This window comes from Zootoca vivipara, chromosome 13 (genome assembly GCF_963506605.1).
Source record: "Zootoca vivipara chromosome 13, rZooViv1.1, whole genome shotgun sequence".
In the NCBI taxonomy this organism is placed as follows: Eukaryota; Metazoa; Chordata; class Lepidosauria; order Squamata; family Lacertidae; genus Zootoca; species Zootoca vivipara.
The window spans coordinates 5,553,736-5,579,779 of record NC_083288.1 but is presented as its reverse complement, the minus strand read 5'-3'; the positions used below and the strand labels follow the sequence as shown (position 1 = coordinate 5,579,779).

At 44.4% G+C, this 26,044-nt stretch overlaps 1 protein-coding gene across 13 annotated transcripts in view; it reads left to right on the top strand.

Annotated features, from left to right (window-relative positions):
- Positions 1 to 26,044, top strand: part of FHOD3 (formin homology 2 domain containing 3) — a 310,284-nt gene that overhangs the window by 241,917 nt on the left and 42,323 nt on the right. For 12 of the 13 annotated variants that reach the window (XM_060282210.1, XM_060282206.1, XM_060282209.1 and 9 more), the window contains 5 exons: positions 3,847 to 4,061; positions 9,859 to 10,176; positions 17,999 to 18,891; positions 24,099 to 24,257; positions 25,166 to 25,348. In XM_060282210.1, the coding sequence (XP_060138193.1) occupies positions 3,847 to 4,061; positions 9,859 to 10,176; positions 17,999 to 18,891; positions 24,099 to 24,257; positions 25,166 to 25,348 (1,768 nt within the window). The remainder of the gene's footprint in view (positions 1 to 3,846; positions 4,062 to 9,858; positions 10,177 to 17,998; positions 18,892 to 24,098; positions 24,258 to 25,165; positions 25,349 to 26,044) is intronic. The other variant, XM_060282212.1, reaches the window with a different exon arrangement.

The window sequence follows — 26,044 nt, the reverse complement described above, 5'->3', positions numbered from 1 at the left end:
ACTGTTTTTGGCTTCCTCTTTTTACATTTCTTATGTCATTTATTGAGAGATGCATGGTTTTGTAAACATGCTTCCAATTAGACTTGTAAAGAATGGCTTAAATCAGAAATGCACGTGCTATTTCCTTCTGGCAAGCACAGCCATGAAAAAGGAAGGTGTTTATTACTGGATAATGGGCATGTAACAAATAATTATATGGATTGCACACACACACAGAGAGAGAGAGACTTCTGAAACTGTCAGCCAGGACTTTCAGCTACTTCACAAGAAGCCTATAGCAGAGAAATCTGCAAAATAAGTGGCCAGGGAGGGCTGCTGACTTTGGAGGCTAGAGTTGATTCAGAACTTCCACCAGACCTTCGGATGGCTGGAAAGGCAAAGGAAGGACAGCACTCTATTTTGAGTTTTGAGAAACTGAGAAGCCCATGTAGAGAGCTTCTACGGCAATAGGTAAAAGTCACACACTGTAGCCTCAATAATACGAGAGCAAAGTGCTACCTGCAATTTTTATAGTATCATTTGCATAAAGACAGGCTAACATGACTGCCTCTTTAAATAGATAGAACATATTGATCATGTTGCACACATTGCATATGTTCCCCATTCTTCACCCTATGCCGGTGTCCAAACATCACTCCTTCTAATAGTGAAGTCAGGTGACAAGATTTGAGAAATAAGAGGTTTGGTATCAACATGCTTGGGAGATAAGAACTCATAATCCACCTATTGTCAGCAACCAGAAACATCATAGCCAGACACTGGAGAGACCTGTCAGGAGTAAACATGGACCAATGGTACCAAGTTGTATGGGAAACAGCCCTACTCGAAAAAACTAACCAGTAAGCTGAAACTGACACGGGGACAAACAGAAGAAGACACCTTCACCCCTATATGGTTCCCCTTCATCACTTATACAGCCCAACAAGACAATGACAAAAACTTACCGCCAGCCTACAAATCAATATGGCTAACCTAATCAAAACACCCTCCCTCCCCACTCACACAAGAAACCAAGGATCATCACAGCCAACCACAAACGAACAATCACATCCTACGACAAATCCCGACCTCTCTCGCCAACAAGGAAGCACGAACAAACAACAGAGAACCTGCACAAACGTCGCTGACGCCGAACCCCTTACACATATCAAGAAAAACAGAAACATCGGCAATCCACCCCACCCAACTCTCCATCCCACCCACCTCTTTCCCCCCTTCCTCATAATGTCTCAACAAGTAAAATTGATGTGTAAAAATGATACATTGGGGGGGGGTGAGACATTGCACTACCTTTGTAACTCAAGAAAATCCTTAATAAAAATAATTATTAAAAAATAAAATAAAATAAACATGCTTGGGAGATTCCCAAGGTTTCCAGAAGTACAAAATACCATTTGAAAAAAAAAAAACCTAAAAATGCAACCTCCCAAAAGACAAACAGAGGCTGGATACAATCAGTCAGGTCATGCATCCATAGCAGTGACCAGAGGAGGAATGACTGCTGGCAAGAGTGCAGAAAGAAGAACTGACATGGCGCACCTGCAGCATCACAAGCGGGCACTTCCATCTGCCCCAGCTGCAACAAAACATGTCTTTCACTACAGGTCTCTACAGCCACAGCAGGCACTGCAGCTCTACAACAGTTTGACTCCACCCTCAAAGGCGAAGTCATCCATTGTCTCCTGAGACAGATGGATGCCAGCCAACCCATTTCCTTGCAGCTCCACCAAGTTTTAGATAAGCGATCCTTCGGAGAAATGGTGGTCGACCTTCTTGCCAAATGTGCCAAAGCATATGCAGCCCTCTCCTCCCCATCCCTTGGAATGGTTTTCTTCTAACCTACTAAGGGAGGGAACAGGTGGCAGTACAATACAGAAGAGTCGGGTAGCAGTGCAGCCACGATTCCAAACCAGAGTTTCAGCCCAAATAGGCTACAAATCCCCGCTACCTGTTGTCACTTATGAATCCATCTATTCATCTGGGAGATAATGCCTTATTTAGGTAACAGCTTGGCTCGCATAGAGAATCACAATCTATTGAACTGGCTGTGTATAAATGCAAGAAGTATTTCCTATTTTATAGCCATCCTTTACAATCCCTTTCCAAAATCTGTGGGCACTTCTACATCACATGGAACCCTAATTTCTTAACATTGAGAAAAAAGCTCGACTATGTTACTGGAAATGGTTCTGTACACCCTTGAAACTAGATCCTGCAACCCTGCATGCGGCATAATATTTATGAAAGATATCTTTGTATCTGTAACGGTTGTGCACTTGAAACTGCATGTATTGACTATATACATAATTTAGTATTTACTGAATAACAGACACTGTTATTTCCCGGGGGTGGTGGCAAGGCAGCCTCATCCTTACTGGGTGGAATGTTCACTAGCGCAACCTTTCCTTGTTTATATTGGCTCCTAAAAGCATCCACCCCAAGAAGGAGACTGCATGCTGTGCATCCGCTTGATTCCCTCATCTTGCTTTCCAGTCAGCTTCCACTGAGCTCTGGCAATCTACTCCATCTCTGCATTAGGCGCGATTGGATCATTCAATCCCTCCTAATGCAAGATGCAGCAGAATCGCCGACACTCAGGGGAGGTTTCCCATTGCATTTGCATTTCTGCATTAGTCTCTTGTCAGTGTGTACCTCTTTTCAAACAGTGACACACGGGAGGTGAGGTCCTCTGAGCCAGGTAACTTTTACTCTTTCACACTATAAACCATTTCAGGTGTGAAGTTGAAGCATGCTTCCAGTTTTGATTCAGGGAAAAGATGCTGTGAATCTGAGAAACAATGCAGCATTTTGCAGAAGTAAGGTCTCTATCCTGCCCCATTTCATATTGTTATGAAATGCTTAGTGCAGTCAGATATTTGAAGCCAAACACAGAGTCAGGGATGCAGGAAGTTAGTCTTGATTCACCTTTGTGAGCAGTTCACTTCTGAGTCGGACAAACCGAGTCAGGAGCCTGCTTTTACATCTGCGTTCATTAATGTACTCCGTGGGCAAATAATGGTGGATAAAATTAGCAGACATCTGGAAGACACACATACTCCGAAGCTATTTTGGTCTGAACATATAAAGAATTGTATGGCGAATATGATTGGTAGCTGGTCTTAATAAACAGTTAGCAAGTCTTGCCTGCCTAAAATGCAAAACAGATGTATCTTTGTTCTTTTCAACTGACTTTGATGAATAAACTATATGTGACGTCATATCCAAGCTATTGAATGTCTTGAGTCCGGCCGAGAAATCTTTTAGAATTAAAAAAAAAAGTTTCCATTGTAGACTCTCGAGAGAACAAAGTGAATTCCAGTGCACTGCTCTTGGAGCAAATAGAAGCAGGTTCAGAGACTCAGACAGTTTTTAGTCCAAACATTTGTAAGTGGTATTATTTTCTGCAAGATCTATTTTCCTGCGAGGCACTAAAATTTCCTCCCCTTTCCCTTCAGCAAGACTGGGACTGGGTCTTTTATCATTTGGGGATCCGAGAGACATTTTTGTGAAGGAAAAGGGAAGAGCTTGTAAATATTTCCATGGGGAAGAAGACAATTTTCTTCAAAGTGCAGCATCTGAGGACTGCTTAATATTATCCTTTTGTTCGACATCAGCACTATAAACGTCGCTGGGTTTGGCTTGTTTTTTGTCTCCCCCCCCCCTCTTGCTCTGGTGGCTTCTGTCCCGCCCCACCCCTCCCACCAAAGTTTAGCCCAGCAGTCAGTTTCGCCGTGTACCTCATGTGTCAGGAAGTCAGAACTTTCCTCGCAGGTGCTTCAGCTATAAACAAGCATCAGCAACCGTTTTCTCCTTCTTTACGAAACCCCTTTGGAATTTGACTTCCAGATACAAATACTTGGAGAAATTGGCAGCTGAAGAGTATGAGAAGGAGCTGAGAAGTCGGAGTTTATGTAGGGGCAAGAGTGACTTGTCCTTGAACTTGAGCTCTTCTTCAGTCCCAACCTCTCCCATCCCGACATCTGCTAGCCCCACTTCAACAGATTCTCAGGAGGAGCCAAAGTCCCCTGTGACAACTCGCAGGGCATCTCAGATCTCAGAAGGTAAGTGCCAATGAACTTTGAAGGGCAAATTGGCATCTCTTAATTGCTTCTCAATTGTTTAAGCAGATACATCAATAGAGATTTCAAGGTATCGCACTTTCATAAAATGTTGGTATCTTTTTGCTGTCAATCCTTTCGCTTAGATAAAGGTTTGATACCTTACAAACAAATGGCAAAATTTGGTATGCTATTCTGATTTCACTGATTGCATTTGGTGGTGTGATCCTGGTATATCAATGCCGACAAAGTCCAAACACTAAAAGTATGTGAAAAGTATGTGCTCCAGCTAAAATTAAACAAGTTAGATGAATTGGCTTCAATGGGAGATTTAAGCATGGGGGACTTAAAATGTTTCATTTTAGCTAGACTGCACCTTGGAATAGCCATGCCTATGTTAGGCCATGTGTGTACCTTGGATGGTTTTTAACGTCTTGTCCCCTTGACCCCAAGAGCCAAGCTGCTTTTGAAACTCTTGAGAATTTCAAAATTGGTGACAGGAAAGTGGCAAACTCCTGTGTACACATCCCAATTTGAATGTTCCTGAATTTGTATTTTATATGTATTAGGTTTAAATTATTGTTAATCATCTTTTTAATTTTTTAATAGGAAAGATGGGATGAAAATGTTGTTGTTGTTGTTGTTGTTGTTGTTCTTAATCTTATTCTTATGCTTAAGGGATCTCTGAAAGAGTTGTGATGATTTGGTACCAAAATAAGTGGCAAGGCAAGAGTGAATGGGAAAGCGGAGATGAAAAGTTGTTTTTATTGGTGGGCGTGGCATGCATACAATCTTAGATGTATCACAGAACTCTTAATAGGTTTATAATACACCAAATGCAATTTTGTGGCTAAAAAGTTAAGAAATCAGAAGCATTATCTAGCCCAAGTTAATCACTGTTAAATCACATTTATTTCAATGATGAGTTAAAGCACATGCCCAAGTCTTTCCCATTGAGGTCCGTGGGACAAAAATACTCATTTTTGGCTGGTCTATGCACATGATCAGCATCTTGCATAGTTTCTTTGGAAATCTGATGATGGATGCGTTGTCTATATATGTGACTTCTGTACTTGAAGGTAAGATTGTTAACTTCTTCCTCGACGGGAATAAAATCCTGAAAATACTTCATCTGTTATGATGCATGGATATTTCTGGGGCCGGTGCATGCTGAATGCCAGTTCTCACTATATCATAGAGTTGGTACATTAAAGGTCTTCCCCCGCTGATTCAGGAAATCCACTGCAACAGGTAGCCATCCAATCTCTACTTTGAAATCTCTTGACAAAGGAGAGTCTACTGCCTCTTGAGGCAGACTCTTCCACTGTTGAGCAGCTTGTACCACCTGCAAGATCTTCCAAGCTTCCAGTCTAAATTCTTTTCCTTGTAATTTGAGCTCGTTGGTTCAAGTCCTACCCCCTGGTACAACCCAGAACAAAACTGCTCCAAGATCTATCTAACAGCCCTTCATGTACTTTGACTTGATGATGCCTCTATGACTTGAGCGCCTTGGCTTTATCGGCTGCTGTTGCTTGAAGCATGCTGTTAAAGAACTACCATTTGAAGGGAGAATGGCTATTGTGTGCTGACTTAGGGTGTGCTGCTGTCAAACTTGATTTTAGTTTGCATGGTTTCTATTTTTTTCTCAGTATTGGAGAGTTCCTACAAAGATTGTGTATCTGTGAAATCACTTTTATTCAGAATGGCAGTTATTCAAACCCAGTGTCAGGCTAAAAAACAAAAAACCTCACCTCATTTCCCCCTTCCATTAGGATCATAGCTGCCAAGTTATCCCTTTTTTTAAGGGAAATTCCCTTATGCTGAATAGGCTTCCTCGTGAGAAAAGGGAAAACTTGGCAGCTATGATTAGGATTTTTCAAATCTCTGCATGGAGAGCAACTATCTCTTTTATGATGATTATTTTCGCATATGTCTCTGGAATTCCTTCCAAACATTACATTATAAAATGGAGCTCTTTTGGTATGTGTGGGGAATAGATTTATAACAGGTGCATAGGCTAACTCTCTGTGGTTGAGGTGTGGAGTTGCTTTCAGCAGATGGCAGGTGTTTAGGGTTTTTCCAGAGGAGCACCTGAGCAAGGTTGTGGAAATTTGCACAGATGAATGAGATAAAGACAGCAAATGCTTTAAACGTTAAGGGTAACATCCATCTCTGTAAAGATCTCCGAAAGCAGATGGTCCATGCCTTGAAATTGCTGTCATGGGCTTAATTACAAGGAACGAAGCCCTGTTAATTTTAGTTTCCCAGCAAAAATTATTCACTCGAATGAATGTGAATATTTCGGATTCAGAAAGGGTTACAACTCCCATGTGAATGTTGGAGAGGTGCACTTACATATCCATTGTTATTTTGAAAGGCTGCAGCAGACTGAGAAGTTAGGAGCAACCTTTATCAAATCTTTTGTTTACCCATGAAGACAGTCTATGTTCCAAGTACCGAAAGTTCACTCAGGTTCACAAACTGCACATTACGTATCTCCACCACACTTTTCAATAGCATTTGGATTATTTGCATTTCCAAAACTTTGCTTCGTTTCTGTAATGGGATTTTGAGAAACTTGAAATCTACTCAATTCACAAATCTGGCCTGATTGTTTATGCTAATTAAAAAAAACCGTAATTTTAAAAATCCCTGAAAGTAATGTGGAATCTTGATTTTCCCCAGGGAAGATGGGATGACTTGGTACATGAGAAGGAAAGTCATGGTAGAAAACAAACACACACACCCCAAATAAGGGGGAAATTACATTTTCTGTTGTTATAGACACGTGTATATTTGACATGCACAAAGCAATTCCATTTGTTTTCCCTTTTTCATACTAAAAGAGGCCACCTACATTATTTATGGGAAATGGTTGAATACAAAATCAAAACTGCAGATGCTTCATTAGTAGTGGAATACTATATATGTCTCCTGAAATTGTACACCCTTGTAAGTGGGTGTACAATTCTGGACTAAGTGTTTTACTAAGGAAATCCAGCAGATTAGTGAATAGTCTAAACTGTAGAGTGAACCCTTGGTAAATAAAGGAAATAAACTATGTGAGACAGAAATTCCTAGAATATCTGGCTGACTAATCTAGATGAAGAATATCTAACAAGAGACATGTGAAAACTGTAGACTGCTTAGAATTATTGCTGCAGTTAAGCCGTATAGCTGGATGGATGGATGGATGAATGGATAGACAGACGTATTGGATACAGCTGCTGTGTGACATGTTAGCAGTTTTTTTTCATGGGGGAACTCCTAAATGGGTCTGAACAGCCTTCCCATACCTGGTCAGGTTAAGCACCAATTGTGATTTCTGGGGCTGATGGGAATTGTAGGTGAAGGGTGGGTCAGACAAAAGATTATGTAGTAACCCAACTTTCAGGTGCCTTTGGAAGTTCACGAGCAGGTCATGAAGGGGGTAGCTTTCCATTATTGTTTGTCCCCAGCGTCTGGTGATCCGTTGGTAGAATTTGGCTCCATTCATAGACTGTGAAATTCATAGTTTGAAATTCATAGTGGGGAGGACTTGGCAAGTTTTGGGAGTGCTGCATGTGATGGAGGCGATGAAACACACCGCAGGACAGAAGTCTAGATTTTTCTGCCTCCTGATTCAATTCTAGGGGTCAGAGAGAACTTGAATTCCATTGTCCCTTCTCAAGAAATGCCCCAAGTTTATATAACCTCACACTATTTCGAGTCAGACCCAACTCTGGTCTGATTCGGTTAGAGTCAGCCTGAAATGCTAGTAATGTTGGCAAATTCTCATTTGGGGAATTCATATTCTAAGCTCTGTTCAGTAAAGGGCTTTTAATTTGAATTCCTCCAAATAAGAATTTGCCACCAATACTAGCAATCACAAGTGTGCAGTTGGAATGGGGAACATGGGACTGTTCAGATGTGATTGGCCTCTTGCTCCCATCAGCCCAGCTAGCATGGTCAGTGGCCAGGGATGAATGGAGTTAGAATCCAACAATATCTGAAGAGCAACATGTCCCCCATCACTGGATGTAGCTCTGGTAATCTGACCTTCTGTGTATCTTGCTAGAATCAGAAAAGCTTCAAGTTCTGTGTTCATGGGTCGTCCCATGAACAGCTTCCGCTGTATTTCAAATTGGCATTGTTATTTACATTGCCGTTACATGGTGAACTTGAACTTTGCTGATATACTAGCTCATATCTATACCTATCTATGAATCAGTTCATTTGAGAGGTAGAAAATTAAGAAGATATGTTTTTTCCTAATAGTCATCTACCTCTCATGAGTTGTTGCTGAAAAATCTGAAGATAGACTTTGTTGCATGGCAAGCACACATTCTACTCATGTAAAAACACCAGGCAGGCCCCACAAATAACCCAAAGATGCATTTTAAATAAAAGCACACATTCTACTCATGTAAAAACACACTGATTCCTGGACCGTCCGCGGGCCGAATTTAGAAGGCGATTGGGCCAGATCCGGCCCCCAGGCCTTAGGTTGCCTACCCATGCTTTAGAGATTCAGGACATAATTAATCAGAATGTACTCCTGAGTAAGTAACCTCAAAACAGTGCTCTTGCTCACTTCTAGTTCATCTCAATGGGATTTGTGCAGGAGAACTTCCTAATACCTTGTGTGTCCCAAATGCCTACTAATGGCTTAAATAATTTTGTAGGACCTCCTTTATTTAGTGTTGTATTTTTCAGATGGTCCCCATTTTTCCACCATGAAGTTACACTGTTTAGGTTGGACCCCCTTTCCTTTTCTCTTCCTTTCTGAGTCACCTGGATTCTCATCAGAACAGGAAAGATCACTGCAGTCTCCGTTCTGACACTGCATACACTGTAAAGGTAGAACTGCCAGGCTGGTCAGAAGGAAAAATCTAGAGCTGTATCATAGTTTAGCCAAGAGGTGATTTCACAACTACACAAAATTAACATACCTATTCACCTTTCTGTCCCTTCTGCATGGTCATTCTGTATTTGAGAACTGTGAGCTGCTTGTTGTGAATACCTGTGGGTGCCTTCTGGTTTCTTTACGTTATAATATAGAAATCTTGCATGTGAAAATCTGCTGGTTTTGCTGGAAATGATGACTAAATTTCACTTTGTCAGCGATCAAATGAAGTGGAGGAAATCAACTGCATAATCGACAATGTGTGTCAGATGCCAGCTAAGAGACAAAGTTATGCCACTTGCCAAACATCTAGAAGCTAGATTTGTGCCAGATGCCAGCGCCAGTGTTTTATGTAGCTATTCCAAAATAAATTGCCACGAGGAAACATATGCTTGCTGTCAACTCAGTGCATGGCACTGCCCTTTCCAAGCTGTGCTGCTCTAATAAAACTTAACACATGTGTACCTTTCTATGTGTAAACAGATGAAAAATCAGTCACTCTAAACATGTTGCATACAGCAACCAAAAATGAATCATTTGTTTGGAGTCATTTGTAACCTTTTAGCACCCAGTGTAGACGGGATTATTAAATATTTGTACCTATATTGTTGAAATTTCACACACACACACACACACACACACTTATAAATGCCTTAAATTTGACCAAACTTTATTCAAGCAGGAAATGGCAGATTTCCGGTGTGTCTCATGATCAGGGCCCTTCTTCAAGTGCTATTCATGAGCTCCGCCCTGCGAATGCCATGCTCAGCCATTTCTTAAAAGCACCCACCGATACCGAGACACCCTCCTCTTTTCACTCACTTGGAGAAATGAAGGCTGATGGAACTCACTTGTCTGTGCGAAGCACGAAACGCTGTTTTTAAGTGAATCTTTCTCCATTATTCTTTTCACCAGTGAGTGCCAGTGAACCTGAATGTGAAGCAGAACCTGAGGCAGAGGCAGAAACAAAAACAGAGCAGGAAGACGAGGCAGACTTGGAGCAGGGGGCAGAAACGCCCCGAGAAGTAGAGGTTGCAGAGGTGGAGCCAGGAAGCGGAGTGGAGCAAGGTCCAGAGCCAGAGGCAGAAGAAGGTGCAATACTAAGTGAAAAGGAGAGGCAGAATGAAGAAGTGAATGAAAAAGACAATTGTTCTGCATCCAGCATATCCTCAGCAAGCAGCACTTTAGAGAGGGAGGAAAGGGAGGAAAAGTTGGCCAGTGACAATGAAACTGGTAAAGTGAAGTATTTTCTGCATAACAGTTTACCCTTTTTTGTAATTTTTAAACATCAGCTTCATTTTAACATTTGTTGTAAGAGAAGTATTGATCTGTTTTTGTTTACTAGTATGCCCTCCATTTAAAGCCTCAGTTCCTCGATATTTTGGGCATAGGGTTCAGTAGAGGTTTTCTGCGCAGACTCACGGAAGAATCAGAACTTCAATTAAAAGACATTATTCCATGGGGATAGTGTTCTTGACGTTTCCTTACTAGTTAGAATGTTGTTACAAAAACAGCCATTATTCACATTTCAAAGACTCCTTTTAAGTTCACCTTTAGGAGAGGGTCTAGACTTGTGGAAAACCTTCCCTGCTATTTCCCCCTTGTTGAAATGTGATGCTGCATGTTTGGGACACTTGTCTGCCAAAGAAGTTTTGCCATTTTCAGAAGCATAGGTTTCCCTGAATTATCCGTTTGCGTATTACTTCAGATCCTAGCATGACAGTTCACTGCTCCCCACTTTAAATCACAGACACCTGGCTTATAATTGCATGTGGCTTCTGATTGAAAGGCTCAGAGATTCGTGCGCTTTTGCATATGGCGCTGCGGGAGGGCTCATCATTGTTCCCTACTCAGTTGGTGCCTTCCTTGCTATCATATATCTCTCCTGATTCCATGCTATTAACTTAATACAGAACATATTGTGCATCAGACTCCCCCCCCCTTTTTAAAAAAATGACAACTCTGCAATAACTGTTTGACAACTTATTGCTGTGTTTGGAGGGCTGTTGTCCACACGATGCTTCTTCCGTCCCTAGTGGTCACTCTTAGCAGGTTCAAAGTGAAATCACAATCGCAGATGGCTTTGCTTCTAAGGAGATAGGAAAGAGTATCAATAGTGCCTCTCCTTGTTTTCTCTGCTATCCTTTTTATCAGATCATCGGATATTCACATTCACTTTCATGGGGCTGCAGTAATTAGGTGCAGATTTCCACTTTTCTCAATGTAGAATGTGTGTAACCTTGGCAGGCACTTCTTTTTTAAATGTTTCCAGCATGCAGCATATGCAGCCCAAGAGGTATATGGGAAAGAAAATATTTCACCCTCTAGAAGCTATGCAAGAAAATGAAAATCACATTTTGGACTCTAGTGTCCAAACCCACCCTACAAAAGTCCTAGACTATGATTAAGTTACTGTCCTTTTTAAAGGACTGTTTCTTTCTTGACACATACCCAAAGGATGTTATATTCTTATTAAGGTTTCGTTTTTCTGTACTTTTGTAAGGATCTGAATGTATGAGAAGGAGTGAAATAGTTAGTAGAGAGTTGCTCGACATCTGCATCGCATGCAGGTTTCCACATTTGTACTACAGTATGTTTTTCATGGGTCTGACCTTTCTAAAACCAAGGCCAGGCAATGGGAAGAAGTTCATGGTCAGCCAGAACTGGCCCAAGAACCCAAGTTTCCCCATAAGAAAAATGAGATGGTGCCTTGGTTTTGCAAGAGAATTTTCTGACTCTTATTTCCAGGGCCGTCTTAAGGTCATCGGGCGCCCTGGTGCAGGGATCCCTTGGGCGCGCCCCCCCACTCTTTAAAAAAGGGGGAACTCTTACCTGGCGTGCCGGGTGGCAGGAGCCTCACGGTGGCCCCCGCACCTCACAGCAGGGCTGCGCTGTGCCAGAGGCCGCCTGCCTGTCCGATGCCGCCGGATTGAGTGGGGGAGGGGGCGCTGCTGCTACGCGTGGCCTTCCTCCCTTCTCCCAGTGGAGCGGGGTGCCTGGGCAGGCCGGGCCACGCCGGGTTCCTTCCCGCCAACAGGGCGCTGCGTTTCATTGGTAGAGGTGCTGCCATGTGGCGTCACCTCTACCAATGAAACGCAGCACCGGGGTGAGGGAGGACCCTGGCGCTGCAGAGTGGAATAGGGTCCTAGTGCCCCTGTTCCGCTCGCTTCCCTCCCTGCTCTCGCGGCGCGGCTGGTGGAGGGAAAAGGGAGGCCGCCGCGAAGCTCCCCCACTTGCTGGGGCGCCCCTCAGCACCCCTTGATCGCCCAGGCGCCGTGGTGCATTGCGCCAATAGAGTCAATGGGCGAGCCGGGCCTGCTTATTTCCCGTATTGTGTTTTGCTCTCCTCAGTTATGGGAAAGGATTAAAATAGATTGGCATGATTTTGTCACTCTTAGCAGACGCTACTGAGAATACTAAAGGAGACATTTACAAGAGCGCAAGAGGGCAGGTTCTAGAAAGGCATTTTACTCATTTTAATGAGGAGATGAAAGGGGAGATGGGTCCAAAATTAATCTTGAGTTGTAAATGAATTGAAATGCCCTCACCCTGCACCAGCTTCTTAGCAGGCTGAAAACTAGGGGCTCCCTCTCAGTGTGTTGGGGAGAGCCGCAAAGGGGAGCAAGATGTTCGTATCACTATTGTTGTAAGAACAAATACAGTGGTGCCTCGCTAGATGAAATTAATTCGTTCCACGGGTCTTTTCTTATAGCGAAAAATTCATCTAGCGAATTCCATAGGAATGCACTGAATTTTTTTCAACTTCTTTTTTTGCCCATAGGAACGCATTAATTGAATTTCAATGCATTCCTATGGGAAACCGCGATTCGCTAGACGAATTTTTCGTAAAACACATTCGTCTAGCGAGGCAAGCTCCGCTCGAAAAATTCTTTCGTTAAGCGGAAATTTCGTTAAGCAGGGCATTCGTTAAGCGAGGCACCACTGTACAGTGGTACCTTGGTTTAAGAACAGCCTTGTTTACAAACTATTCAGTTTACGAACTCTGAAAAACCGGAAGTAGTGTCCCGGTTTGTGAACTTTTACCTCAGTCTAAGAATAGAAGCCAAAGGGTACCAGTGCCGGGAGGCCTCATTAGGGAAAATGTGCCTTGGTTTAAGAACGGTTTTGGTTTAAGAACGGACTTCTGGAACAGATTAAGTTTGTAAACCGAGGTACCATTGTACTTGATAAGAGACTTCCCTTCTGAGTTGTTTTGAGGCTTTCATTCCCTTTGGGGAAGTCCTGAGACTTTTTTTTATTTTTCCCAGATGCTGACTGGGAACAGACTCAGTTTCCTCTGTCCTTCCTCAGTTTGTTAAGTGTTCAGACATTTCAATAAACCGAATCTAAAGAAAAAGGAGCTAATTGCCCAAAATGGGGATCTTTTGGGGTTTCATGAACACAAATGGGTGTTTTGAGTACAGCTGAGCTAGAAATTCTCAAGCAAGCTGTTTTAGCTGAAGATGTGTGCCATTGGGGAAGACGAAATGTTTCACGAAAGCTCTCCCCCGAACCTTCCCCTGTTTTTTATACTGCCTGTTAGTACCTGCTCATGACTTTGATAGCAGTTAGCCTGCTTCTCTTGTTGCTGCTGAGAGCCATCCCCCCAGTCTATTTTTACCCAGAAATTTACAGATTGAGGGCACAAAGTGTTGCCCTTACTTTCATGTTGCTTAATCTAATTGGCTATATTGCATTGGCATCATGCAGCAAAACCTCATTACACCGGCATCTAGTGAAATCCCATTAGCTAAAATGCATTGACCTGGAGTCTAGGACTTAGGCAAATAGATTATAGAGTGAGTCTGCATAAAATCTGGCTTATTGTTAGTCAGGAAGCTTCCCAGAGTTTGGCCAGGCAAGCTCAGAAATTCAATAGCTCCCTTGCTTTCGAACTCCAGAATTTCCCTGTGCTGGTAGCTCTAGAACTGTTCAGTAATACAGTGTTTTTGTTTGTGTATATGAACTTATTGAAAGCCCAAAAACAGTAACTGGGCACAACAATATGAGGGAGTAGGGCTTTTCCATTTTTAAATACATTTTTCATCAATTTTCTTAATTTTCTAAAACAGGATATAATAATAATAATAATAATAATAATAATAATAATAATAATAATAATAATAATAATTTATTTCTACCCTGCCCATCTGGCTGGGTTTCCCCAGCCACTCTGGGAGGCTTTCAACAGAACATTAAAAACAGAATAAAACTTCAAACATTAAAAACTTCCCTAAACAGGGCTGCCTTCAGATGTCTTCTAAAAGTCGGATAGTTTATTTTCTTGACATCTGATGGGAGGGCATTCCACAGGGAGGGCGCCACCACTGAGAAGGCCCTCTGCCTGGTTCCCTGAAACCTCACTTCTCGCAGTGAGGGAACCGCCAGAAAGCCCTCAGAGCTGGACCTCAGTGTCCGGGCTGAACAATGGGGATGGAGACGCTCCTTCAGGTATACTGGGCCGAGGCTGTTTAGGGTTTTAAAGGTCAGCACCAACACTTTGAATTGTGCTCGGAAAAGTATGGGAGCCAATGTAGGTCTTTCAGGACCGGTGTTATATGGTCTTGGCGGCCGCTCCCAGTCACCAGTCTAGCTGCCGCATTCTGGATTAGTTGTAGTTCCTGGGTCACCTTCAAAGGTAGCCCCAGGTTCAAAGGGAGAGCATTGCAGTAGTCCAAGCGGGAGATAACCAGAGCATGCACCATTCTGGCGAGACAGTCCGCGGGCAGGTAGGGTCTCAGCCTGCGTACCAGATGGAGCTGATAGACAGCTGCCCTGGACACAGAATTAACCTGCACCTCCATGGACAGCTGTGAGTCCAAAATGACTCCCAGGCTGCGCACTTGCTCCTTCAGGGGCACAGTTGTCCCATTCAGGACCAGGAAGTCCCCTACACCCACCCTCTTCCTGTCCCCCCAAAACTTCTGTCTTGTCAGGATTCAACCTCAATCTGTTAGCTGCCACCCATCCTCCAACTGCCTCCAGGCACTCACACAGGACCTTCACTGCCATCATTGGTTCTGATTTGAAAGAGAGGTAGAGCTGGATATCATCCGCATACTGATGAACACCCAGCGCAAACCCCAGCTGCTTCATGTAGATGTTAAAAAGCATGGGGGAGAGGACAGAACCCTGAGGCACCCCCCAAGTGAGAGCCCAGGGGTCTGAACACTCATCCCGCAATACCACTTTCTGGACACGGCCCAGGAGGAAGGAGTGGAATCACTGTATAATAGTGCTCCCGGCTCCTCTAGACGGTCCAGAAGGAAGTCATGATTGATGGTATCAAAAGCCGCTGGGAGATCCAGCAGAACTAGGAAACAGCTCTCACCGTTGTCCCTAGCCCGCTGGAGATCATCGACCAGTGCGACCAAGGCAGTTTCAGTCCCATGATGAGGCCTGAATCCCGACTGGAAGGGATCCAAATGGTCCACATCCTCCAGGCATGCCTGGAGTTGTTCAACACCACCCGCTTGCCCAAGATTTGAGACTGTGTGATAGTTGGACATATCGGCCGGGTCCAAAGATGTTTTTTTAAGAAGCGGTTTAATGACCGTCTCTTTCAGTGTGGCTGGGAAGACTCCCTCACAGAGGGAAGCATTCACCACTCTGCAGAGCCCATCACTCAGCCCTTCCTGGCTCACTTTTATTAACCAGGATGGGCAAGGATCAAGGAGACAGGTGGTGGGTTTCACCCTGCAAGCAGCCTGTCCACATCCTCGGAGGTAACAGATTGGAATTGATCCCATGCAACTAGACTAGATAGGACTCTAGCACTCTCCCACCCCGCCCCTGCTCCCACTGTGGAGTCTGCCTCTTTCCGGATAGAAGCATAAGTAGATTTTTGATGCTGCTGATGGTTTCTCTCAGTTGTGCATTTGGACTAGGTGCGGTACTCCAATTTCTAGAATAATAAATTGCAAGAAACTATCTGAATCTGTGGGTTGGGCCAACAGTTCTCTGTGAATGTACATAACCATTCCGGAAGAACAAGTGGTTACAAGATGAGAGCAACCTTATTATTATTATTATTATTATTATTATTATTATTATTATTATTATTATTCCTTCGTTGCCACCTATGTCTAGATGTGTGCAGGAGAAATCCTGAGTTCCCCAGATTATTGCAGAGTTAAAAGTGGAACAGGCCAAGTGTTTGTTCAACTATATTCAGATAGCCTTTAGTGAAGTTTATGAAATCAGTTACGTTTGCAACACACAGTTCAGTAGTTTGTTGCGCTACAGAACAAAAAGGAACAAACCAGTTTGTGTGGGGCTGTCACCAGTAATGCAAGCCATAGGGGCAGAGCAATTGTATTGAAGGGCTGGACAGCGCATGCAGCAGCACATGCACCACTGCATCCGAAGCAGGGCAGAAGCGAGAGCAGCAGAGGGCCCCAAGGATCAGGCCCTTTGGCAGGGATCTGTAGGGCTTTGGAGCCTGCAGATCCAAAGTCTCTGGCACACCCATCTCCTTTCAAGGCCTTCTGATGGCTACTGCCAGCGGCAGCACGCTAATCTACTTCCCTTTGCCTCAACCAACAGTGCTTCACTTTGCACCATCATACCTGCCCTCCCTAGGACTTTGGCCTGAAATTGTCAATCCAGCTGGGAAAACCAGACTTCAAATGTGTTTCTTTGCTTTTTCAATAACTTCACCAATGTCCAAAATTGTTGAGTGTAAGATACCAATAAAGGGACCCAGGTGGCGCTGTGGTTAAACCACTGAGCCTAGGGCTTGCTGATCAGAAGGTCGGCGGTTCGAATCCCTGTGACGGGGTGAGCTCCCGTAGCTTGGTCCCAGCTCCTGCCAACCTAGCAGTTCGAAAGCACGTCAAAATGCAAGTAGATAAATAGGAACCGCTACAGCGGGAAGGTAAACGGCGTTTCCATGTGCTGCTCTGGTTCGCCAGAAGCAGCTTTGTCATGCTGGCCACATGACCTGGAAGCTGTCTTCGGACAAACGCCGGCTCCCTCGGCCAATAATGCGAGATGAGCGCGCAACCCCAGAGTCGGTCACGACTGGACCTAATGGTCAGGGGTCCCTTTACCTTTACCTTTAAGATACCAATCAGTTTTCAGTTATCATCCAGGCGATTATGCTTACTATGCGCAGAACAGTTACCATGGCAGTATGTTTAGAACAACACGGGTGGCGCTGTGGTCTAAACCACTGAGCCTCTTGGGCTTGCTGATCAGAAGGTCAGCAGTTCGAATCCCTGCAACAGGGTGAGCTCCCGTTGCTCTGTCCCAACTCCTGCCAACCTAGCAGTTTGAAAGCATGCCAGTGCAAGTAGATAAATAGGTACCGCTGCAGTGGGAAGGTAAACAGTGTTTCGGTGCGCTCTGGCTTCCATCACGGTGTTCCGTTGTGCCAGAAGCAGTTTAGTCATGCTGGCCATATGAGCTGGAAAGCTGTCTGTGGACAAACACTGGCTACCTCGGCCTGAAAGCGAGATGAGCGCCGCAACCCCACAGTCCCCTTTGACTGGACTTAACTCTCGAGGAGTTCTTTACCTTTTACTTATGCGCAGAACAGTTACCATGGCAGTATGTTTAGAACAACACGTTGGCCATTAAAAATCTGGGGGGACATCAAAAGATTCAAAGCTACTGAAGTCATATATGCTTAGTTTAGTTTTGTTAATGAAATCAAAAAAGCAATGTCAAATACATAGTTTTCTCTTTTTCATTCCTTTCACCTGAAAGATTTGCCGAAACCCAGATTATGTAAGACGTAGGAATATGCAGTTTTATTTCTAGCTCTCCCAGACAGCCCCTTTCATTCCAAGTTTCATATGTTGTTGTGCATGCGTTTATGAACAGGCAGAGGGCCTTCTCGGTAGTGGCGCCCTCCCTTCAGATGTCAAGGATCTAAACAACTGTCTTGACTTTTAAAAGACATCTGAAGGCAACTCTGTATCGGGAAAATTTTAATGCCGTCCAGAGTGGTTGGGGGAAACCCAGCCAGATGGGTGGGGTATAAATAATAAAATTACTGTTATTGTTATTTGAACAACCACCTGACCCAGTTCCGTTCAATGTGTGGTTTCAGGTCCATGGTTACAGACCATTCAAGATGTTGGTGTGAATGACCAGTGCGGCAACATTCTCAATAACAAGCGGTTCATGTTGGACATGTTGTATGCCCATAACAAGAAGCCCAAGGATGAAGAAGATAAAGAGCTGGAGGAGAAGGAGGAGGAAAAGGTGGTGGTGGAGGCAAGTGAAGACTCCATCACTAGCCTGGCCAGCAGGATCTCAGTTCTGAAGGCTACCAAACAGGCCAAAGATGAAAGTATCAAAAGAATGGAGATTGGGAATTTGGACAACCAGGGCAGCGTCAAGGCCTTTGCAGAAAGATTCAACAATGGTGAACTGGCCAAGACCTCAAACTTTCCTGAGAGTGATTTTAGTGAAAAGGTCTCTGAAATAACACCAGTGCAGCCTAAGAACGAATCGGACTATATTTGGGACCAGCTCATGGCCAATCCCAGAGAACTGAAAATCAAAGATATGGATTTTACAGATTTAAGGGATGAGGATGATGTGGACATCTTGGACGTGGAAATGGGTCCTGGTGACTCTTTAGCTCCCCCTCCTCCACCCCCGCCTTCCTTTTTAGGTTTGCCTCCTCCACCCCCTCCCTTGTTTTATGGATGTCCTCCTCCACCCCCACCCTCTGGTAATTTATTGGCACCCCCGTCCCCCTTTGGCATTCCTCAGGGTTTAGGATCGCCCCCGCTCCCCAGAGGTCAGCCAGCCTTTCTAAAAAAGAAAAAAACAATCCGTCTATTTTGGAATGAGGTGAGGCCAATTGAGTGGCAGTGCAAGAACAACAAACGTTGCAAAGGATTCCTGTGGTCAAAACTGGAGCCTATTAAGGTGGACACTTCCAAACTAGAGCACCTCTTCGAATCTAAATCCAAGGAGCTTCCTGTCACCAAGGTATTTCTCTTGATTTGCATTGATTTTGATCGTATTTTATGTGTCTAAACCAAATCCGCCAGCTCTTCATGATAAAATAATTCCAAGACTTATTGCAAAATTTCCAAATAGAGTTAAGACAGTTTTGCTTTACAACTTGCGGACCATGTTAGCTATTGAGAAATGTTCCAAAATAGGTTTGATTCCTTAAATGAAGTCAAGTATTCTGTGCAACACCTGTACAAGTAGTCAACCATAATTTTCTAGTTGATTTAAACTGGAAGAAAGGAAGCCTCAGTTTTCTTTACTAATTTCTTTGCCTTTTATCATTTAAGGCCTTTTGGACAGACAGGTGAAAGGTGCTTCTGGATTTGGGCAGAGGAGAACCTGAATCTGGATTCTAGTTTTTGAGGCCTCATTGTGCAGATGACTAATTTTATTTGAGAACTGTTGTTTATTGTTCATCGTTTATTGTTTATGCTGCAAGATGTTTGCAAATCCACCACATATTTTTACTTTGGCTTAAATAAGTAGTAGAAGTAGATGAGCGGGGTATAAATAATAAAATCATTATTATTTATTAACTTCTACATAATTTTGTATAGTGTAGGAATAACTCTAGTGCAGGAAATAAGTCAGATGTGTTGTCGTTTGTAAAACCTTCTGTGTCCATTCCCCATTTGTATACGCAATCTATTTATTTTACGGCCTGGTCCGCATGTCACATTAAACCAGGGGGGCCCAATTTTTTTCAAAGAGGGCCAGATTTGATGAAGTGAACACATGTGAGGGCCGACCAAAGGGCCAATTAAAGTTGTTGACTTTGTTTAAGGATTTTACTCCAGGGAATAAACTGCTGGAGGGGCCGGATTAAACCGACTGGTGGGCCGGATTAGGCTCCCGAAATGGACTTTGGACATGCCTGCATTAAACCATACTTCAGTGTTTCTCAACCAGTGTGCCTCCAGATGTTTTGGGACTACAACTCCCATCATTCCTGACCACTGGTCTTGCTAGCTAGGGATGATGGGAGTTGTAGTCCCAAAACATCTGGAGGCACACTGGTTGAGAAACACTGCCATAGTTAAAGCAAACTATGGTTTAATGTGAACATTCACTGTGTGGCAGGTGAACTGGGCCTACCGTTGAAGCATTTCATTCCACTTGACAGATTTCCATCTGATGCGCTCCAGTCACACACACACACCCTATTAGTAAACTGTGTCATAGAGCTACCTCCAGTCTTTGTCTTTCTAGACCAGTGACCATGGAAATTTGGGAGTTGTAGTTCAGCAACATCCGGAGGCAGGCATGTCAGCTCTAGGGAACTGAGGCATCTTCTTTGGCCCCCACAGTATTTGTTGGAAGGGAGCCAGGCTCCCTCAGTGTTGAGGGGCTGCAGGAGACTGAGCGTGGAGCTGAGCACAGGGCAGCTTCAGTATCAGGCTCCTCTAGAGCGCTCAGCCTCTTCCAGACAGTGCAACATCGGACACACACGACACGCAATGCATGTGGTGTCATGCAACGGGCAACGGGTCCCCTCAAACTTGGGGGCAACTTGGAGCCCCTATCTGGAGAACCAAAGGTTCCCTGTGCCAGCTGTAGGCCTCGCGTGCTGACAACTTTTAAACATCTGAGAAGTTGTATTTTGTAGACCCTGATGCTGGGAAAGATGGAGGGCACAAGGAGAAGGGGACAACAGAGTATAAGGTGGTTGGACAGTGTTTTCGAAGCTACTAACATGAGTTTGACCAAACTGCGGGAGGCAGTGGAAGACAGGAATGCCTGGCGTGCTCTGGTCCATGGGGTCACGAAGAGTCGGACACAACTAAACAACTAAACAACAACGACAGACATCCCAAAATATCTTAGCATAGGGCTAAAGAGGTCTCAACTCAAGATGGTAGACTCTTATTCAGGCATCCCCAAACTTCGGCCCTCCAGATGTTTTGGACTACAATTCCCATCTTCCCCAACCACTAGTCCTGTTAGCTAGGGATCATGGGAGTTGTAGGCCAAAGCATCTGAAGGGCCGCAGTTTGGGGATGCCTGCTCTATGACCATAGTAAGTGCCTTGGTTGTCCAAAACTGGCTTTGATTCTGCAAGTGTGATTGGAATTTGTCCTTAAATTTGATAACCACATCAAAAAAAGCCCCGTGCTTTTGTAGCTAGTGCATAAATATATCAAATTCTGGTATTTCTTCAGTTTTAGCGCCTTGAATGTCCATGGGCCAAAGTTTTAAAAGTTTTTAACTGCTTAGGTTGTCATTATCGTTGATTAAAGCACCATTCTGGATCAAGGGTGGTCATGATCCAGGCACAGAAGCACAATTAATCCCACTTATTTTAACGAGGGTGGGTTAAGCCCAGGCTTAACTTTACCCCGTTGACGACACACACAAAATTTACTATTTCATGGCAGGAAAAAATAAGCAGAGCTTGATATTGGAGCCTGACTAGATAACGAACGAGAATGTTGCTTTAGTTGAGATTGCTTCATTGCATGGAGTTGGCCCTTCGAATTCTACAGTTCTACGATGCTATGAAATGCAGAGCCAGGGGGGGCATGTCCACATCTGACTAAAAAGAAATGTAATAAGTAATGGATGGAAAGTGTTACTAGATCCCTTTGCAATGAGGATATAAATGTCTGTCATAGTTGCTTCCTTTGGGTGAATAGATTATAGTTAAGGAGATAACATAGGTGTTATTGTTATATTCTGTATGGAGTGTGTTTAAATGCTTTCATCTGTGGCCAGTATAGTAAACTAACTGCCTAAGCAGCTTAATCAGGAACTTCAACCATATCTGATGGATCAGAATTCATTGTAAATTTGGGTTACTATAGGGCATACAGTAGTCAACCATCAGTATTGTAAGCATCATGCCCCGCTTGATTTTTCAGCGTTACATCCATATCTGTCTGTATCCTTAAGCTGTCTCAATTCAATCAGGCTTCTTCTATGTCCCCTTGGTTTTTGAACGGTTCTGGGAGTCGAATGGACTCCCAGAACGCATTCTGTTTGAGAACCAAGGTACGACTGTACTACCACAAGGGCTCCACAAGTAGTATTTGTAAGGCCTCATTGGACAGCCATTTTGCTTTCTTGCATTTCCTTTTCAGTGGGATGGTTTTCATTGCCGCCTCCTGTATAATGTTACGGGCCTCCATCCATAGTTCTTCAGGCACTCTGTCTACCAAATCTAAATCCTTAAACCTGTTCCTCACTTCCACTGTGTATTCATAAGGGATTTGATTTAGATTGTATCTTACTGGCCCAGTGGTTTTTCCTACTTTCTTCAGTTTAAGCTGGAATTTTGCTATAAGAAGCTAGTGATCTGAGCCACAGTCAGCTCCAGGTCTTGTTTTTGCTGACTGTATAGAGCTTCTCCATCTTTGGCTGCAGAGAATATAATCAATCTGATTTCGATGCTGCCCATCTGGTGATGTCCATGTGCAGAGTCGCCTCTTGTGTTGTTGGAAAAGAGTGTTTGTGATGACCAGCTTGTTCTCTTGACAGAACTCTATTAGCCTTTGCCCTGCTTCATTTTGAACTCCAAGGCCAAACTTGCCAGTTGTTCCTTTTATCTCTTGATTCCCTACTTTAGCATTCCAATCCCCTGTAATGAGAAGAACATCCTTCTTTGGTGTCATTTCTAGAAGGTGTTGTAGGTCTTCATAGAACTGGTCAATTTCACTTTCTTCAGCACTGGTAGTTGGTGCATAAACTTGGATTACCGTGATGTTAAAAGGTCTGCCTTGGATTCATATCGAGATCATTCTGTCATTTTTGCTGGCTGTCAATACATTTCTCATTAGCATTGCAACAAAGTAAAGCAAAGGTTCCTTTTGAAGGGAACTTGCAGCAGAAGTGATACTTTTGAAGGTTTGGAAACCAGTAATGGCCGAGTACGTGGTGACAATGATTACTGTGCTTGCTGGGCTGATGGGAATTGTTGGCCAAAACTTGTGGTGGGTAGCAGATTGGAGGAGGCTAGCCTACAGCCTGACACAGCAATTCACATTTCACCTATTGAATTACACCTATTGCTGGGCATCAAAAGAGACAATCAGAGATGTCTGACATTGGGCAGCAGCAAGCACTTTTTCAGCATGACACATTCTGAGCAAGCCCAACCTGGGTACTGAGAATCTAGAACGTCTATAGCAGTGCTCTTAAGGGTTCACAAGTGTAAGGGGGAGGGATTATAGAGAACCCCCCCTCTCATCAGAAGCAGCCCGTCTCCAAGCAGTCATGAAAGCGCGGGGTCTGAAGGGGTGAGTCAGGAGACGGAGAAGGAGTGCCAGGGCTCTGGCAGCATTGGAGAGCCCCTGCGCCACAGGCAGGAAGAGAGAGAGGCGGGAAGGGTGGACAGGGAGAAGGCAGACCGTAGACCCTTCCCCCTGACACCGGTATTGAGGAGGAGGAGAAAGGGGAGGAGATTCACTGTCCCGAGGCTTTTATGTTGGTCAAAGTCGCGAAAAGGGGCAGTGCCGGATTCTGATACGGAATGAGAAGGCATGAAACCGACAGCTCACTGCACTGTAAATAATGTGCACCAATAAAGACTTTTGAAAGACAAGTATGTGGAAGGTCGTTACTCAGGAGTAGTCTTAACAACCCTGACAACAACCATTAACTCACCCAAGTTCCTTTTTTGAGGAGAGGCTTAGAAATGGGACTATGGCCCAAGTATAAAAATAACTGGTTAGGTAGCAAGATTTCTCTCCCTTCACTATAGCTGCTCCTAATACCTAGTGCTGCCAGTATGGACATATGCCAAAGTCTTTTGAACCATCGACAGCCCTGGAGATAAGATCTAACTATAGAGTGCATTTCAGGGGTCACCATTGTACATTGATGTCAGTGTGGATAATGCAGTATAAAGTCATGCTGATCAGTGGTGGAGCTTCATGCTTCAGCACTGGGGGCGGAGAGCCGGCGGGGCGGGGCGTGGTGCGTGTCCTGGGGGCATGGCATGGTGTGCGTTCTGGGGGTGGGGGCCACTGCCTGTGGGAGCAGGGCGCCCAGCACAGGCGGGGGGCAGCCGCGATGGCACCCTACCAGGATCGCGCTGCTGGGGGCGACGTGCTCCCATCGCCCCCCCTCTTCCTACGCCCCTGATGCTGATGGAAATCCTTAAAGTGTTAGAGGTTGCCTGCCAAGTGTAAAGGCTTTGTTAAACAAATAAACAAAATAGCTCCCTCCCCATTTTCCTCCCGCAGAAAACTGCTGCCGACGGCAAGAGGCAGGAAATCATTGTGTTGGATTCCAAGAGGAGCAACGCTATCAATATTGGCCTGACGGTGCTGCCCCCTCCAAGGACGATCAAGACTGCCATTTTGAACTTTGATGAATATGCCTTAAACAAGGAAGGAATAGAGGTATTGAAAGGGGGGGCAGGAGCAGGGAGCAGGGCTGGCCCAAGTCATTTGGGCACCTGAGGCAAACCACAAAATGGCACAGGCTCCCCTGGCCAGGGAAGAAGGGGTGAGGTGTTAACATTGGGAAGAACAAGGGTGGAATAAAGATCTACATTGGGAACAAGGGTGAGAGGAAACCAGCAGCGCCTCCTGTTCGACAAGAGGCCACTAGAGAGGCTGCCGGCCTGGGGAGGCTGCCAAAAAGGTGGCACATCCAGCCTCCCAGGAGCGCGCTTTGCCCATTGCTGCCACCATGGCAGCAGGAGGTGCATTCATTGGAGGCCAGATCTGCTGCCAGAGACGATTGCCTCACCTTGCCTCATGGGTGGCCCTGAGGTTTAAACTAAGAGCTTATCATTATAGGTTTTTGGGGTTGGACGTATATCCACATTCTGCAGCAGTGCCGATCATATGTTTGGGGCAGGCAGGGAAGAGGACCCATGTTGTATTCATTCCCCCTTGTTTCCTGACCTCATGGACACATGATTGTGATCTTTTCTAGCCAGTTGAACAGGCTTGTACATGCTGCCCCGGGGCCTGCACACAGAGCACCTGTTCATGCAGATCGATCTTTAGTCAACAACGGACATGCAGGCACAACCCTCCCCCTTCCTCTGGATTGTGTTGGTGATAGCCAGCAGTCGTAGAAAATTGTTTATAAATTTATTTTGTCAGCTGCTTGGAAAAGCATAGGTGGAAAATTATGAAGATGGTAATGTAATGTTTAATATTTCTCAACACTTGGGGCTTTGTGTCTTCAGAATGTATAAAAAAGTATTTAAACTCTAGTGAGCATAGATTAGATTGTATTAGCTGCCTCTGATTTTTAGCCTTGTGTATGTAGTTGGTCATTTTTCTTGTCTTTCTAGAAAATTCTCACAATGATCCCCACAGAAGAGGAGAAGCAGAAAATTCAGGAGGCTCAGCTAGCCAACCCTGATATTCCTCTGGGCAGTGCTGAGCAATTCCTTCTGACTCTTTCTTCCATCACTGAACTTTCTCCTAGACTTCAGCTCTGGGCATTCAAAATGGATTATGAGCTTGTGGAAAAGGTAATTCCTAGTTATCAGAAGCAGACTGGTTATATGAAAGTTACTACAATTTTGCTTATGAGACAGTTATCACTCAGAAAGGTCTATTGACATAGAGTAAAACTCAAGCTACACGTAAAGAGATCTGCAATTCTTTCCTCTCCCTTTTGAAGCCTGAGGAGGTTGGGAGTTGGGAGTGAAGAAAGGGGTTTGCAGAGACGTGATTCCTGTAGTTTCCCGATATTTTCCCCTCCAGGTGAGAAAATGTAGCTTAGTGAGGGAAGGGTTAATCTGAGAAAGAACAGGAGGGGAAAGGGTAAGCACACATTCTCCACTGCAATGCACAACTTAACGGGACTCAATTTGATTCCACTCCAAAGAAAGAATAATAACATTGTTTATACAGTGGTACCCCCAGTTACGAACGGGATCCATTCCGGAGGCCCGGCCGTATCCCGAAAACTTTGTAACTGAAGGTGCCCTTCTGTGTACATGCGCAGTGCAGTTGAGCGCTTCTGCGCATGCGATACACTTCCGGGTTTTTCCGCGACCGTAACCCCGAAGATTCCATAACCTGGAGGTTATGCAACACGAGGTACCACTGTAATTGGAGCCTAAATGTGTACACTTGGCTTCTGTGACTTGAGTCTCCCACTGAGATCCAGCAAATGAGTGCTGTATTCTGGAAAAACCAGTCTCTAGAACCTCAGCTGCCTG